This window comes from Myotis myotis, unplaced genomic scaffold (genome assembly GCF_014108235.1).
Source record: "Myotis myotis isolate mMyoMyo1 unplaced genomic scaffold, mMyoMyo1.p scaffold_m19_p_3, whole genome shotgun sequence".
Taxonomy (NCBI): domain Eukaryota; kingdom Metazoa; phylum Chordata; class Mammalia; order Chiroptera; family Vespertilionidae; genus Myotis; species Myotis myotis.
Window position 1 is genome coordinate 161659048 of NW_023416335.1, and position 16595 is coordinate 161675642.

Sequence of the window (16595 nt, forward strand, 5' to 3'; positions counted from 1 at the left end):
GTATTCTTCATGACAGGGGTTGAAAGTGAGTGATACAAAAAAGTGTTGCAGTGGATGGGAGGGAGGTGTGCTCACATGGTCTAGACAGAGCTGCGGGAGGTGGATGGGGAAGGAACCTTACTTGTCTGACCTTTGGATTTCTCTTTCATATTTGATCTCAGCTACTCATTCTAGTCACCACGTGAAGCTGGTATTATTATCCTTATGTTATAGGCCAGGCAACTCAGGCTCAGGGAGTTAAGCATCTGTTTAAGCCAATGGGCCAGGAAGGGGCAGAATCAGGATTCAAACCAGGTTTCCAAAGCTGAACCAAGGATCTTTCATCACCCTCTGTTTTCTCTGCCTCTTCTCTCAACGGTGCCTGGCTCAGAATCTTTGACTTCAGGCAACTCTCTTACATGGGCCCATCCCAATCCCTAGTTCTACTTCCCTTCCCTTCCTCTCTCTTTACTGGTTTTCTCCTATTGTCTCCTGTACCTGGGAGTTTCCCTCTCCTACTAGAAGCTCCCTGATAGGGTTAGGGCCAGGACTAGGGCTGTGCAGACCTGAGGTGCCAGGACTGGGTAGCAACTGTCGACTTTCCTGGTTTAAGTACTGAAATTTCAGGCAAAGTGAGACAGTTGGTCATCCTACCAGGATCTAAATGTAGCTGTATTCATGATTGTTTAGTGTTCTGTGCCTTTTCACATACTTTACAGCATTGACTCCTTGAGAAATAGATGCTCTAATTTCTTTAACTATCTGAGGCTCTGAAGTAGGCGACTTGCCCACGATCACATGTGGGTAGAAGTAGGGCTGGGAGCTGAAACCAGCTCTTGTGACAGTAAATTTCAGGTTCACTCTCCTGGAGATGGTCCACTAAACAGTTACTGAGCAGATAGGAAGGTGTGGAGGCTCGAGGCTGCCCACAGAGCCCTTCCCAGCCCTAGGATGCCTTCTCCTCACCGCTGCTCCCCCACACCTCTCTTGTTCTCTCTCCCCACCCATCTTTTCCCATCTCTATAGTTGTTGGCAGCTGTGATTTCAGCCCCAACTTTTGCAAAAATATTTACTTATTGCTCAAATATAAAGGCAACAGACATTTAAAATATTAGGAAAAAATCCTTCTATAATCTTTAATAAATCGATTTACTTTCTATTCTACTTTTAAAGCCTGGCTTATTTGCATTATTAATTTTTATGAGTTCATTGTATATTTTGCTTTATTTAACATTGTATCACAAGCACTTCCAATGCTGCTATATGGTTTCCATGGTGATGATTTTATTTTACTTATGTATTTATTTTTCAATATACTTTACTTTTTCTTTTTCAGTGAATTTACTTGGGTGACATTGATTAACAAAAATTACATAGGTTTCAGGTGTACAATTTATATTGTGTGTTCACCATCCCAAGTTGCAGGATGATAATTTAAAATAATTGTATCCAAGTGAGCAAGCGATCCTTTTTCTGAGTGTGGACATTTAGGGCTCCCCCCCAGATTATTTGTTATTTATCATCATCATGATTAAGTTTCTGATGACAGTTACTGTCTGTTTGAGTCCAAAGCACAAGCACACATTTTCACTGGCTGAAACGGATGATTCTTGAATGAACTTCACCCTCTGCTTGCTGTCTGGGTTAGTGCTTCCAAGAACATGGGACACACACCAGCCCTGGTCCAGGGAACTTTGTTACTGGTTTGAGAGGAGATAAATACAGAATTTGAGAATAAGTATTTAGGAATTTAATATGTTTTTCCTTTTTACAGTAGAATAACTTTATGTCTGTTGAATCTAAAATAAAAAATTGGGGCTTGTATTTTGTATACTTAAAAAAATCTCCTTTTAAAGATTGTTTTTATTCTGTTTTAAAAAAGCATTGGGAATGAAAAGAAAAAGAGATTTGGGGATAGTTTGTCTTTTGGTCTAGAAGACACTATTAGATCCTGGTAGATGTTTAGTAAATCTACAATCACAGGCCTTTAGTGCTACAGGATCTCATCTATTTGTATTTGAGGAGCCTGAGGTATAGAGAGAAGCAGTAATGCATTCAGCACAATGTGGGCAGTCCTGGACATGGTCCCCTGGCTTTCCTTTGCACTCAGTGACCACAATACCATGTTTTCATATGATTAAAATGTGAGGTGTGCATGGTGATGATAACAATGGGGAGCAAAAGCAGGGGGTAGGGACAAAAATTTTGTCCCATCATAACTCCACCCTTGTCCCAGCTGTGGTCCCTAGGCATCTAGACAAGCCCTAGCTTTGCCTCAGATCTCCCTGGCACCCCTCCCCCCCAAACAAACATCTCAGTGGTGGAGTTTCTTAGGAAGACATGAACTAATAATTTGGGGGAAACTTGTAGAGGAGTTTCCAGCAACTTGATCGTGAGAGATTACTGCAGTCTGATCTCAAATGGCAAGAGATGAATGATAAATGATCAAGTTGGGGAAGTTTGTCTACAGCAATTTCTGCAACTCACAGGTATGAGGTTTGAAACAGATGGTGCTGGCAGGCAAACTGAACATAAATATTCTCCTCCCAGGATTTGAAAAGTGCCCCACCCAGTCCATGCCTGTGTGTATATATAGAGAGTGAGCCAGGTCTCCTGCAAAGGAGTTACACTCCTTTCCACCCTGGTCTCTGCCTCCTTCCAGCTGGGCCTTTGCTCTTGTCTGCTTGCCTGGATGCACCAGCAACCATGAGCCGCCAGTTTAGCTCTCAGTCGGCGTTTAGCTCAAGGAGCAAGCGAGTTTACAGCCTTGGCTCTTCTGCAGGCTCTGGTGGTGGCAGGTTGGCTGTGGGCTCTGTGTGTCAGGCCGGAGGGAGGTGTGGCGGTGGTGGTGGGTATGGAAGCCATGGAGGGGGGTTTGGCTCTCAGAGCCTCTACAATCTGGGTGGCAGTAAAAGCATCTCGGTTAACCTAGTGGAGAGAAGCTCCAGTGGTTTCCGCCAGGGTGGGGGAGTGGGCGGGGGATTTGGAGGGGCCAGGAGCTTTGGTGGTGGTGGCTCTGGAGGCGGTGGTTTGGGAGGTGGCACTTTTGGTGGTTTTGGGGGTCGTGGCTCTGGAGGTGGTGGGTTTGGAGGTGGTGCCTTTGGGGGTGGTGGTTTTGGAGGTGGTTTTGGAGGTAGCAGTTTTAGGCTTGGGGGCTTTGGTGCCTCTTGTCCCCTGGGGGGCATCCAACCGGTGAGCATTAACCAGAGCCTGCTACAGCCTCTTGACCTGGAAGTGGACCCTGAAATTCATAGGGTCAAGACCCAGGAGCGGGAGCAGATCAAGGTTCTCAACAACAAGTTTGCCTCCTTCATTGACAAGGTGAGTGTCTCAGGGGCAGGCAGAGCCTCTGGGCCCCAACCATATGACTGAGAGGGCCTTGTGCCCTGCTGTCCCTCACCACATTGTGCTGTCTTGGTTTGGTGGTGACAACCGCTTCCAGATGTGTATGTCCTGGGACCTTAAGGAAGCAGTTACCTCATTTAGGCCTCAGTTTGACTTAATGAGGGAATTTGTCTCTATCTTTCTTTTTGGCAGAAAAGCAGATAAGAGGTGTGAAAACTCCCAATAGACAAAATACATGGTATAGCAATCGCATTCTCATTCATGATTATTCACTATCCATCCATCCATCCATCCATCCATCCATCCATCCATCCATCTATTCATCCAGCCCATAAACATTTACAAAGCATCTATTATATCCCAGACAATGTGCCACAGGGTGACTCCTTGTCCTCAAGGAGCCATGACAGAGCCTAGGTGAATGCCCTGGCAGGTATCACTGGGGGCTAAAGTCAACAGGATACTAAATAGAATTCTGTCTGAGTTCCTCATTTTAGGTCATCAAGGGCCAAGAATGAGCCAGATGAAGCTTTTGAAGACCTCCCCTTCCCCAGTTTCCTGATTAAACCCATGGTGAACACCTTGCTCCAGCATTTCCGTTTGTCTAGAGGTGGAGGCACGGTGGCTACTGTAGGATCCCCAGAAGGTTTTTTGCCCTTGTGGATGTAGTGGAAAGCACCCTGGAGTACAAACTATTCTGGATTCTCAGGGTCTTTCCTTCAGTCCCCACAGGAGTTCTGTGTTGAGGCCAGAGCTTGACCTGTGATCTGACAGCAGAGGTGCCATGGCCAAGGTCCAGTTTTGGGTTGCATACCTGGCCTCTAATATCTGGGTAAATGCTGGGGGTGGGACAGAGTGTGTGAGCCAGGGGAGGTGGGGTAAGAGTGTTGAGGCCTAGATATAGTCTCAACAGAGTGCTATCAAAGTGCTTCTGGCTACTTCTGATCACCTTGGATGGGAAATTTGGTTGAATATCATCATACCTCAGGCATAGGCAGGGACTGGGAGGGCTTGACTGGAGCAAGGAGGTGACAAATGAAGGAGACACTACTGGGAGGTCAAGGCTAGACCAAGGGAGGGGCAGGAACAAGAGCAGGCTGGGGAAGAGGGTCAGTGAAATGACCATGGGCTGCTGGCAGCTGATCTCCTGAGACTCATTTAATTGTGGTTCCTGCCACTAATAGGACACCTGTTCAGTTTTGCAGTGTGGGGCTGTGCCCAGAGGCCAAGATTCAGGAAAGTATGGCTTCTTGTTCTTCCCCAAGGGCATGGCCTATGATGACCATGAAGAGAGAGTTCTCACCCAGGAAGGCTCTGACCTGGCAGGAAGGGAGAAGGCTTCTACTGCAGTGACTTCTGACACTAGTTTCCTGCTTTCACCCTTAACCCTTTCCAGCCTATTCTTTTTTTTTTTGGCCTATTCTTTTTTTTAAATACATTTTAATTATTTTAGAGAGGAAGGGAGAGGGAGAAAGAGATAGAAACATGAATGATGAGAGAGAATCATTGATTGGCTGCCTCCTGCACCCTGCTCACTGGGGATCGAGCCCTCAACTCAGGCATGTGCCCTGACAGAGAATTAAATGGTGACCTCCTGGTTCATGGGTTCACACTCAACCACTGAGCCATGCCAGCTGGGCAATCCAGTCTATTCTTAGCACCACAGGAGACCTATTCTTAAAAATATCACATCACTCCTCCACTTAAACCCTCTATTGGCTTCTTGCCTCATTTAGAATAAAAGCCAAGATCCTAGAAGATCCTGTATAATCTGGCCCTCCAACCCACAGCTGCTGCTAACCTCTGGCTTGCATTTGTGAGAATTAGGCAACTTTGCCACCACAAAAATGGAATAGCTTTCAAGCTGCAAGTTTTAGTAACAGAGTGAGGCCTGGAATTTAGCTCCCCAGGGTACAAACTCACTGTCCGCAGTGGCCCTGCACCCCTTCCCTGCCTCTTCTCCAGCTTTCCTCTTGCTTACCAGCACACTATTGCTTCTTGCAGTCTCCAGTGCCCCAAGCATGGTCCTACCTCAGGGCCTTTCCCCTTGCCATTTTCTCTGCTTGGAATTCTTTCCATCAAAGAGTGGGCTGGCCTCCCCCCTCACCTCCTTCAGGTTTCAGCTCAAATGCCACTGTTTCAGTAAGGCCTTCCCTGATCTCCCTATTTAAAATAGCACCCTCATCCCAGCATCCCTATCCACCATCCCTGTAGTCCCTGCAGTCATTTGGCACACTGTATATTTTGCATTTCTTTACACTTGTCTCTCTGAATAGAATGTAAACTCCTGAAAAACAGAGGTTTTGTCTGTTTTGTTTATTATTGAATCTCCAGAATCCAGAATAGTGCCTGGTACATGATAATTGCTTAATAAATCTGTGCTGAATGAAAAATGGAGTCAGCCCTTCGTGTGTCAGGCTTGTCTATCAGAGAGTAGGAATAGAGACAAAGGTTGGTTTTTTTTTGTTTGTGTTTTTTTTTTTTTTTTTTTGCCAATGACTGAAAGGGGCCTCAGGAAGAAAAGGGGGGAAGTCCAGTTCTCTTTATTCAGCTGACCTTGAATCCTCTATGCTAGGCAGTTCCAAAGCCCTTAGCATTTCATTGGCTGGTGATACTTATAAACCGTTTTCTCTGTGTTGGGCACTGTGTGTCCATGGTCTCAGCACCTGTGTCCACTGGAGAACAAAGCAAACCTGGGGCTGCCTTCCTGGGACTCAAGGCTAGCAGAGAGGGCCATGTCAACCCAACGCCAAAAGACTGCAGATCATGATAGATGTCATGGGGGAGAAACAGGTTGATGAGGGGGAAAGCAGAAAGGAGAGAGACCACTTTAGTTGGGACCTAAAGAGTGAATAGGAGTCAGCCAGGCAAAGAGTTGGGGAGATCTGGGCTGCTGAGGCACCAGGAGGTCTCTGTGGCTGGGGTGCCATGAACAGGAGGGAGAGGGGCATGAGAGGTTGAGTGGGATGCGCTTTTTCCAGTAAGAAGGTTAGCTCAGCATGATGCTAAATTTTATCTGTGTTAGCTGAGCTTTCCCTCAGTATTGCTGATGGGGGACACAGCCAGGAGTGTTTTGGGGAGCCTGGGGAAAATTCACAATGGCTTTCATTGACTTTTCTAGTTAAATTCCATTAAAATTGCACTCCCTGAAGTCAGCCTCTGCCTTTGCAGCTTGTGTGGCCTAACGAGAACCACAATTTCTTTGACCCAGGGAGCCTTGGGCTAATCCCAAAGCACTCAGGGTTGTCTGACTGCACCCTCGTTGTTTGATGTGGAGATTCCCTGTGGGACCACAGGATTCTTTCTTTTGGTCCCCACAATACAACACGGGGCTATGAACAAGTGTTCAGTAGATTTCTCCACCCCCTGGGAGTGCCGCCCGAGTGAAAATAGGCCAGGTGGCAGAAATTTCTCACGTGTTTTGAGCTGTGCTGACAAACCTGTGAGAGCTAGTTTGCCTTATCTCTTGCTTTCATAAGTCAAAAATAAATGAGCCACAAGAAACAGTGTTCTCTGTGTACATTTTCCGGCCTAGAGTCAGAACCCAAAGGGAGTTAACAAGGGCTGGACCCTCCGATAGGCAGTCTCCAGGTGGGGGATGCTGGGCACCCTCCTTAGTGCCATATTGTGTGGGGGGTCTTCAGGGTTCTGACAGCACAAGCAATGGGATCCAGGAGAGAGAGTGTGTGTGCTCACCCGATCAAAGCATAGTGGCATCCATGGTCTTTACCTAAGACATGGGACGGGAGGCTCCATCTGTGGGCAGCAGGCAGAGGTAAGGTGAGGGTTGATTATTATCATGCAAAGGATGGCCCATGTACTTGGTCTGTACAGCCAGCCAGCTCTCTGGACCCTAAACCTGACCTTAGTGTCCACAGTTTTGGGAAGAGGTGCTGAGAGTATTGGACAATGTCCACTTTTGATTCTCTGTGTGAATGAAGGAAATAGCAATCTGGGTGGTTTCCAAACACTAGACAGCCCCCAAGTCCTGACTTTGGGGCTCTGGAATGCATTTCACAACATGAAAAAAAAATGAGAACATTTACTTTTACATTCTGTCCGGGTTATAAAAGCATTTCAATGAGGTGACCTTCCTGAAAACCATACCGGCAGATAGTGGAGGTGGTGGGGACACCTAGGCATGTTGGCTCAGGAATCAGGTATATTCTAAACCAAATTTTTCCTTCCCTCTTCTTATTTCCCTTTCATTCAGTCACTTAAAGCATCAACCACAAAGATTAATGCGCCTGGGATGTGCCATTGTTTCAGGTGCCAGATCACTATTTCCTTGTGTTGGTACAGATCAACTGAGTGGGACAGTGACTGCTGTAAATGGAGGTAGTTAAAGGACATAAGGGCTCAGTTGGAGGGATTTACCTTCAACACCAGAGTTAGCTTATAGTCCATTTTAGGCTCGTTGGTTTTACAGCTATGGGCCAACCATCAGCAACCACGCTGTGCTCATGTGTCCTGGTCCCAAAGAAAGGAAAGCTCTCTATCCCTGGAGGGGCCATCCTGATTCTCCGAGTTCTGGTCATGCTGTGAGACTGCCCAGCCTCCTCTCCATGGGGGTGTTTCTCACACCCATGACCTGGGGTGAACTTGGAGCTCTCTTGTTTTAGGTGCGATTCCTGGAGCAGCAGAATCAGGTGCTACAAACAAAATGGGAGCTGCTGCAGCAGTTAAACACGTCGACTCAGCCCTTCAGCCTGGAGCCTGCCTTGGAGAACTACATCAGCGAGCTGCGGAGGCAGGTGGACTTCCTCAATGCAGAGCAGATGCGCCAGAACTCGGAGGTCATGAACATGCAGGATGTGGTGGAGACCTACAAGAACAAGTGAGGCGCTAGGCGGGCGGAGCGCTCAGGGGGAAGCACGGCAGGGAACTGATTCATGGGGCAACACATTCTGCTTCAGTGTTCCTGTGGAAGGGGTGGGAGCAGGGCCACTCTGCACAGCCACACAGGCTCTGCATTGCACAGCTGCTGGGCACCGTTTGCATAATATGGTAGCCCTGGCACTGCTAGTCAGCCCTCAATTGTATTGCGTGGGGATGGGGAAGACTAGCTCCATGGATGTTGGAGCCCGACAAGCCTTAGTTCTGGTGTGGGCTTTGCCACTTTCTGGCTGCCTGCAAGCTCATCTATTCATACCTGTAGTTTTCACATTAGTAAAGTGGGGATAGTAAGTACCCTCCTTGTTAGATTGTTGTGAGGGATAGATCGTGGCTCTCAAACTTTAGTGTGAATCAGCTTGTTAAAATCAGATCCATCAGGTAGGTTTGGAATGGGGCTGAAGTGTTTGATTCCTAATATTTCCAAGGGATGATGCTGCTGAGAGACTGGAGGCCACACTTTAAGATCTACTAGTTTGGATGAAGTTATTCTTAACAAGTTCATAGGATGTCCTTGCACCTACTGAGTATGCAGTTAGCATTAGTTATTATTAATACTAATGGTAGGGGTGACAGGACTTGTCTAATTCTACATCAGCTGCTCCTGCACCCTGCAGATAACTGAGAGGCCTTACCCTCCCATGCTGGGGTGCAGGGTGCTGCTCTTAGCATCACCTTGACATGCTTACTGCATGGGGCCAATAGAGCATCAAGTGTGTGTGAATTGAAAAGGGAGAAATGATCCCATTCCCACTAAAGGGGGCCAGGGGTGGAGGTGGAGGTCAGAATCATAGGTGAAATCTTTTTCTCTTTAAAAATTTAGTAAAATTGGTTACTTTAAGTTCTCAATTAAAAAATGATTGAGATTGACAAGCTTACAAACAAAATGTGGACACGCTGGGAGTGTTCTATGTGGCTCTGGGTTTTCCACCTTAGGTCATTGTTCCCTTTGTTAACCTGGAGAACCAGGAGCAGCTCCAGCTGCTTGCCAGTGAGAATTTCAGGCTCTTGAGGGGGAAGTCAGAGTCCAGGACAGTACAAATTTAAGGAATTTCGAACCTCTCCCTGCAAGGAGAACTCTCAAGGAGCTGTCAGCCCCTGCAGCCTGTGTGTTTTTTACCTTCCCCCCACAGATATGAAGAAGAAATCAACAGGAGGACCAACAATGAGAATGACTTTGTCATCCTAAAGAAGGTGAGGGATGGGAGTGCCCAGAGGGGGACTGAAGGCCCGGGAGGCTGAGCAGGGTGAAGAATTCCTGTGGATGCTGTATGACCGAGGGATGGACAGGGTGACCTTGGGGTTCAGCTTGTTGCCCAAATGCTAGGGCCCTTACACTGAAAGGCCAAGTCTGAAAGTGATGTTAATATGGATCTTTAGGAATCCTTGGGCTTTAATCTCTCCAGGGTCCAGAAAGTGAAATTAAATTAACTGACAGCTTTTGAGTGTTAGTTATGTATGACCCTGGGACCTGTGGAGGGACCTAGGGTGTTGTGTGTGACTGAGCAAGATGAAGAGCTTGGTGTCACACTTCCTTCTGGACAGGAAAGCCAGAGTTTGCAGGTCCCTTATTTGAGTGGGGTGAGGACATTTGTAGGCAAGGAAATATACCCAGAGAAACTCTGCCACTTGCCCAGGCCACCCAACCAGGTGGTGGCAGGCAACATCTGGGCAAAAAGTCTGACTGTCTTTGCTTGCTGTTCAGGATGTGGATGCTGCTTATATAAACAAAGTAGACCTACAGTCCAAGGTGGACCTTCTGGTTGCAGAGGCCAAGTTCCTGAAACATATATTCGAGATGGTGAGTTCATAAGAAACCTTTGTCTTTTCTCACATCTTACAAGACGTACGGGCTGTAAAGTGGAGAGGCCTGAAACCAAACGTTGTCCACTAGGGAACAGTTACCTCAACTCCTTAAACCTAGTGCTCAGGATTCCTGGGTGGGTGCCCTGGAGATGGGAGGCAGGGAGAGTCCCGAGGAAGGAGAAGGTGAAGTTGGCATTACTTCTGTCTGGGAAATAAGGTTAACACCTGGGACGGTCAGGGGCAAAACCCAGCATAATCTTTATCAGTCCTGGAAGTCAATGGGGCTGTTAAAGAACTCCATAGGAGAGGACATGTGGATCTTAAAGGGAATGAAGATGAAGACAGCAGTGGTGAGGGATAATATGCTCTCACCACCCTTGGTCCCACGGTCGCCCATGTCTAACTTGGGGGCACTGCTCTGGGCCCGATGCTGGCATATTTCCATTATACAAATGAGACAACTGAGGCACTGAGAGAGTAAATCACCTGCTCGGTTACCCAGCTAGTCATGGTAGAGTCCAGACTCAAAAGTTAGTGTGAGTGGCTGCACAAGTGGAGTTCTTTCTACTGTCTCTGAGAGTCCCAGTGCTTTCATGGAGCAAGTCTGCCTGTCAGAGGGCCCAGCTCAAGGTGGTGGCCAAGCCAGAGTAAGGCAAAGATACAGGGCACAAGAGTGGCATGATGGGCAGGTGGCAACTGCAAGCCTCTAAGTTCAGGCTCTTTCTTCTCCCTGGTCTGGGTGCCTTTATGTTTAGTAAGGTACTTTTCAGTGCACAACAATTTAAAGAACTTCCCCCCGAATGTCCCATCTGGCCCAGGCTTCTGGCTTTCCCAAAAAGCCTTGAGGGGGCAGAAAAGGGAAAATGAGGCCCCAGGCAGACAACAGAAGGAGTCAGCCTGTGGTCCATGCCTTCAGGAGCTGTCCCAGATGCAGACCTACATCAGTGAAACCAATGTCATTGTGTCCATGGACAATAACCGCTCCCTGGATCTGGACAGCATCATCGAAGCCGTGCAGATCCAGTACGAGATGATCGCACAGAAGAGCAAGGAGGAGGCTGAGGCGCTGTATCAGACCAAGGTGAGCCCTGCTGCCCCACTACTGGGCTCGGGACTAAAAAACTAAACATACCTCCTGGAATCTGTATTGTCTTTCTCTTATTTCTAACGTCAAACATGTTTGTTATAGAAAACTTAAAAATTACAGATAAAGATTACTCATCTCCCTCTACCACTATTAATATGTCAGTATATTTTCTACCAGTTCCTTGTAGCTAATATTTATTGAAAACTCATGTGTGCCAGACCCTGCACTATGTACTTTGTATATGTTATTTCATTTACTCCTTACAACAACCCCATGAAGTGTGGGTTTTATTATCCCTATTTTACATATAATAGAATAGGAGATTTATCTAATTTCTCTAAAGTCTTGTGGCTGATAAGTGGCAGAGACAGGACTTAATTAAACTCAGATATGCTTTATAGCAGCCCATGCTCTCAATCATTATAATATTTTATTTTTTCATAATGAGGTCTTTTAAAATATAGTTTTGTGCTTTTCTCTCTTGCTTATCACTTTGCATGCCTTTCAGTGATATTACATATTCTACATCATCTTTAATAGCAGTGTGGTATCCATGTTAAGAATAGACCTTCTCTTTCAGATAAACATCTCTGTATTTAAGTCTTTGGGCACATCTTTGGTTACTTCTTTAACATAAACATGACCTGGGCCTTTCTGGAGGGTGAAGACTCTGTAGGTAAGGGTCAAAGGCTAGTCACTCAATTCTAAACAACTGGCACTTGAGATCCGCTTTGTGGATGGATTACCTGTGGCCAACTCCAATCTCACTGATCTCTGTCCTACTGTCCTGCAGGCAGATATTCTGACTGGCATGAATTTCAGTAACAGACTAGGGAGATAGATAGCCAACAGTGAAAACATCAGAATGTAGAGATTCCCTTGAGTCAACCCTCCTCATTGCTTCCTTCACAGTCATGGCCTGTGGGTAGAGTTCCTATTGTTGGGACCATGTAGACATGGAAAAGGAGATAGGGAGGAAAATGCAAATAAACATGGAGCATGCCGAGGGCCCCTGAGGAAATGAGGGCCTGGCTGCTAGGGAAGTCATTCTGGAAAAGGGTAGGAGGAAATATGGCAGGGTAGAAAAAGTGACGTGGGTTCCAGTGTGGGTAAGGACAAGTGCAAAGGCTTAGATGTGGGGAAAAGGAGGTAAAAAGGGTATCAGGAACTATCATTGCCTCTCTGGGATGTAGGGCTGGCCCAGACACTGGTGGGAATGAGGGAGGCTTGGTGTGTGTGTGCATGTGTGTGTGTGAGATCTGGGAACTTTTTCAGGGGAGAGCGTATTTGGGTAGGGGCTGGGAAGGCAGATCCACTCTCTCCTGGAGGGACTCATGGTAAGCAGCAGGCTGAGTGTGATGCCGCCTTTGACCCTCAGTACCAGGAGCTCCAGATGACAGTGGGAAGACATGGAGATGATCTGAAGAACAGCAGGATGGAGATTGCAGACCTCAACCGCACCATCCAGCGGCTGCAAGCTGAGATCAGCAGCCTCAAGAAGCAGGTGAGATGGGAGTTCAGGGTCGGCTGACCAGACACACCACTTCCCATGATGCCCTGCTGATGAGGCTTCTGAAATTCAACCTTTGCTTGCTTCATCTCTGACCATCTCCCGAGCAGAATGATCAGATGCGCTCACTCATTTCGGATGCAGAGGAGAAAGGAGATCAGGCCCTCCAGGACGCAGCGCAGAAGCTGCAGGGCATGGAGGAGGCCCTGCAGCAGTCCAAGGAGCATATGGCCCGGCTGCTACGTGACTACCAGGCACTGCTAGGAGCCAAGCTGTCCCTGGATGTGGAGATAGCCACCTACCGCAGGCTGCTGGAGTGCGAGGAGAGCAGGTGGGCCATCTTTTGGGGCCAAAGCATAGGTTGCACTGCTGGAGTAGTGGGACTGACATCCATTTATGATAAAATCATACTCGATTGGGAAAAAACTGAAAGCTTTTCCTCTAAGATCAGGAGCAAGATAAAGGTGCCCATTCTTACCACTGTTATTAAATATAGTACTGGAAGTCCTATCCAGAGCAATTTCCAGCTTTTCTGGAAAGGTTGGTAGCCAGGGGTGAACAGAAACATTCAAGGCAGAAACAGGGGCTGTGTGATTTGGCCCGTCATTGTCATCATTCTCCTGCCTCTAAGCAGAATGTTTCTGTATCCCAAGCCAAGTCACGGCAGCCAGGTGGTGACCCTGCAATGCTAAAAGCCTTCAAGAAAATGTTTAAAATCCTTCTGGCCCAATTGGCCCCCTGACCTCACTGCCCATGTGCACACCTTTCCTATAACAAGGCTTGGGACAGCTCTCTCTCCCCATGGGCCCTCTCTGCTCCTGCTGTCTCCAGGCTGCTGCATGCCTTCCTTTGGGCTTTGCAGGTCCAGCTAATGTGTGCTTTGTTTTTATAGGATGTCAGGAGAGCTGCAGAGCCACGTGAGCATCTGTAAGTAGCAGAGCCCCGGGCCTGGGCTGGTTGTTGCTAAGGGGAGGAGGGCTCAGCAGGTTGCCCAGCAGGGAACTGGCAGTGGGTATTTTAGTTTCCAGTCCCACACAAATGAGCTAACAACTGCAAAACCTGGAGAAATTCTTTGAAATAAATTATGATTTCAGCTCTTCTTTAATTTTTTTTTTATATATTTTATTGATTTTTTACAGAGAGGAAGGGAGAGAGATAGAGAGTTAGAAACATCAATGAGAGAGAAACATCGATCAGCTGCCTCCTGCACATCTCCCACTGGGGATGTGCCCGCAACCCAGGTACATGCCCTTGACCGGAATCGAACCTGGGACCTTTCAGTCCACAGACCGACGCTCTATCCACTGAGCCAAACCGGTTTCGGCTCTTCTTTAATTTTTATGATCCCTAATCATCAGCACAGCTTAGAACTCTTCAGAGTATATCAATAGTGAGAAGGCACCCTCACCTCCCTTTATAGCATGAAGAATACTTTGAAAATGAGAATACCTTTATCCAGTGTATCTTTCTGCAAGTCAGATGCTGCCAGCGATGAAGGATGTGGGAGGCTGCCCTGGGGTGGCTGCAGGTGGGGACTCCCTGCCCAGTCCTTCTGACCCCTGTCTGGGCTGCCCTCTCCTCACAGCTGTGCAGAGCAGCCAGGTGTCTCTCAGCGGCGCAGGAGGCGGCGGTGGTCGAGGCTCTGGAGGTTACAGCAGCGGTGGAGGCGGCGGTGGCAGCAGCAGCTGGGGCTACAGCTCCCGTGGGGGTGCTGGAGGGGGCTATGGAGGGGGCTCCCAAGGGGGCAGTGGAGGTGGTTATGGGGCCAGCAGTGGAGGAAACTATGGAGGGAGCAGCAAAAGTGGCAGAAAGTTTGGGGGCAGAAGTGGCGGCTCCTCCAAACTGCAGATCATCCAAACTTCTACCAACACCTCCCACAAGCACATTGTGGAGTAGGGACGAAGGTTTCTGGGACCCTTAGCTCCTGTCCCCTCCTCACACCCTTCTGATCCCCTCTTACTTACCTTTTCCTGATGGGTCTCAGCAGTTTTGCCAATAAAATCATCTCTAGATGGGGAAGTAGGTGGGTAACTCCAACAGCCGATCTTTCTATGGCAGGAACTAACTGGCAGTCAGAACACAGACAGTCAAATTCTCAACTCAGACTCCACCTAGAGGGCCCTGTTCCTGTCCCCAGATGCCCAGGGCCTAGGTTAGCCAGGGAGTAAAGAGCATGGACAAGGCTGACAATGGAGAGTCCACCTCAGGCACACCAGGTTCCTCAGTCCCAGGTTCCCTTTCCTGCATCTGGGCTGCTCTGGGGGCAAGAATCCACCCCTCAGGGACCCACAAAATGAGGCCTTTGGATGAGTGGCTGAGGACAAGGCAAAGCTTGGTAAGGGGCTCCTCTGTGCCAGGGACCAATTCCTACTTCTTGGTCTGTAGCCTCACACTACTGTGTTGATGGAGAATGTGGATTGGCTGCCCGCATCAGACACCCATGCCATGTCTGGGTCTGATTCTGAATCTCTGTCTTAAGAAGCACTGTCCCCTGGACCAACAGTCCCAGGTGAGAGTATATCAGAGAGCCTGAGTTTTTGTCCACAGGGAGGACTGTAGTGAGCAATGAATGGAGGAGTTGATGGACAAGCAATCAAGTTCTGTTCTGTCCTGTCCCTCCTGACAGCTCCATTCTTTGGAAGCCTGGCTCTTTCTGAAATCTGGTCTACAGCAGCCCTCCTGAGAATTGTCCAATGGGTTGGGCACATGCAGTCCAGTTCTGCTATGTCCAGGTGCCCAGGCCTTGAGCAGTTTGAGGATACAACTTGAGTCTTGGGAAGTTCAGTCTGAACCAGGCTGCAAGCTGCCCTTTATTTGCAAGGTAGCTTAATGCTCTTTCCCAGATGGCAAAGTCCTTTTTGCCTCCTGTTCTTTGTGACTGAGCACTGTGTGAGAATTGACTCTTCATCTTGGTCCTTAACATAAGATGCTTGAGATGTGGTGAAGGGGACAAAAAAGGGAAAGTATTGACCAACTAAGGGGCCTTGAGAGAGGGAAAGTGGCTTTACTTCTAAGATCTGAAGTCACCTTCACTTGCTTGCTAAGTCCTAACACAATGTCCAAGCTCATGATTCTCTTGGAGCATCTGATGTGCTCAGTGCGGATCACTTGGGGAGTGCTGTGACATCATCATTTTCTGGTTGAAGGTTGTACCTTGAAGGGTTTGACATTTCTGGTGTTTCTACAATAAACTTTTCTGTGATCTCAAACTACTCTTTGGTCAGGAGATGAATTATTTCTTCTTTAATTTCTGCAGGTCTCTGAAATTATTCATATTTGGGAAGTAAAGTTTATTATTTTTATTATTTATTATTGCACGAGTAACACATCATCTTGCAAAACCTTACAGACATAATCTTTTTAATCCTTAAAGTGATCATTCAAAAGTCAGCTACACATTTGTTCAATAGGCATTTATTTAGCTCTTACTGTGTGGCAGCCGGTGGCCTAGGCACTGAGAATGCAATGTTGAATGAACAAGTTTCTGAATCTGAAGGCTGCTTACAACCAGAGGAGGGGAAGCTTCAGAGGAAGGAGAAATCAGAGTATGTGTCCAGCACAGCAGGAACAGTGGGACCTGCAGCAGGTGTCAATGCCGTGGAAGGGAAGTCCCAACAGGTTCCTGGAGGGCTGGAAAGTGGAATTGGGCTGGGAAACAGAGACAGGGAGGGTGTGGGCAGGAGGTCAGGGAAGGGCCCTCCAGATAGTCTGCTCAGAGACTCTAAGATAAGAGAAGGTGAATGTGTGTGAGTCAGAGGAGGCAGCCTCACAGGAGAAACTGAGCTGGGGAGACAAGAAGCTGAGCATCTTTCATAAATGCTCCTGAGGGAAGCGTAGATGCAGAAATTCAAGAATGGAGCAAGTTAAGCTGTCACCTCATCCTACATGATATTTCTGAGTCCATATAAAGAAGTCACATAAAAGATGTGACCTACTTTCTTATTCTCTGAAGGATTACAGATGGAACTTGGATAT

The 16595-nt window shown here is 47.6% G+C and overlaps 1 protein-coding gene across 1 annotated transcript; it reads left to right on the plus strand.

Annotated features, from left to right (window-relative positions):
* Positions 1–2685: 2685 nt before the first annotated feature.
* On the plus strand, positions 2686–15832 carry KRT77 (keratin 77). Its single transcript, XM_036299373.1, has 9 exons — positions 2686–3300; positions 7947–8161; positions 9351–9411; positions 9923–10018; positions 10940–11104; positions 12489–12614; positions 12731–12951; positions 13513–13547; positions 14206–15832. Exons 1-9 carry the CDS (start codon positions 2686–2688, stop codon positions 14514–14516), a joined length of 1845 nt encoding a protein of 614 aa, XP_036155266.1. The 3' UTR covers positions 14517–15832.
* Positions 15833–16595: the final 763 nt, after the last annotated feature.

What these genes read in the sequence shown, in the direction of transcription:
- KRT77 (XM_036299373.1), top strand. Translation starts at nt 2,686, where the DNA reads ATGAGCCGCCAGTTTAGCTCTCAGTCGGCGTTTAGCTCAAGGAGCAAG. An exon ending in TTGCCTCCTTCATTGACAAG is followed by an intron (nt 3,301 to 7,946) that starts GTGAGTGTCTCA and finishes CTCTTGTTTTAG; the next exon opens with GTGCGATTCCTGGAGCAGCA. An exon ending in ACTTTGTCATCCTAAAGAAG is followed by an intron (nt 9,412 to 9,922) that starts GTGAGGGATGGG and finishes CTTGCTGTTCAG; the next exon opens with GATGTGGATGCTGCTTATAT.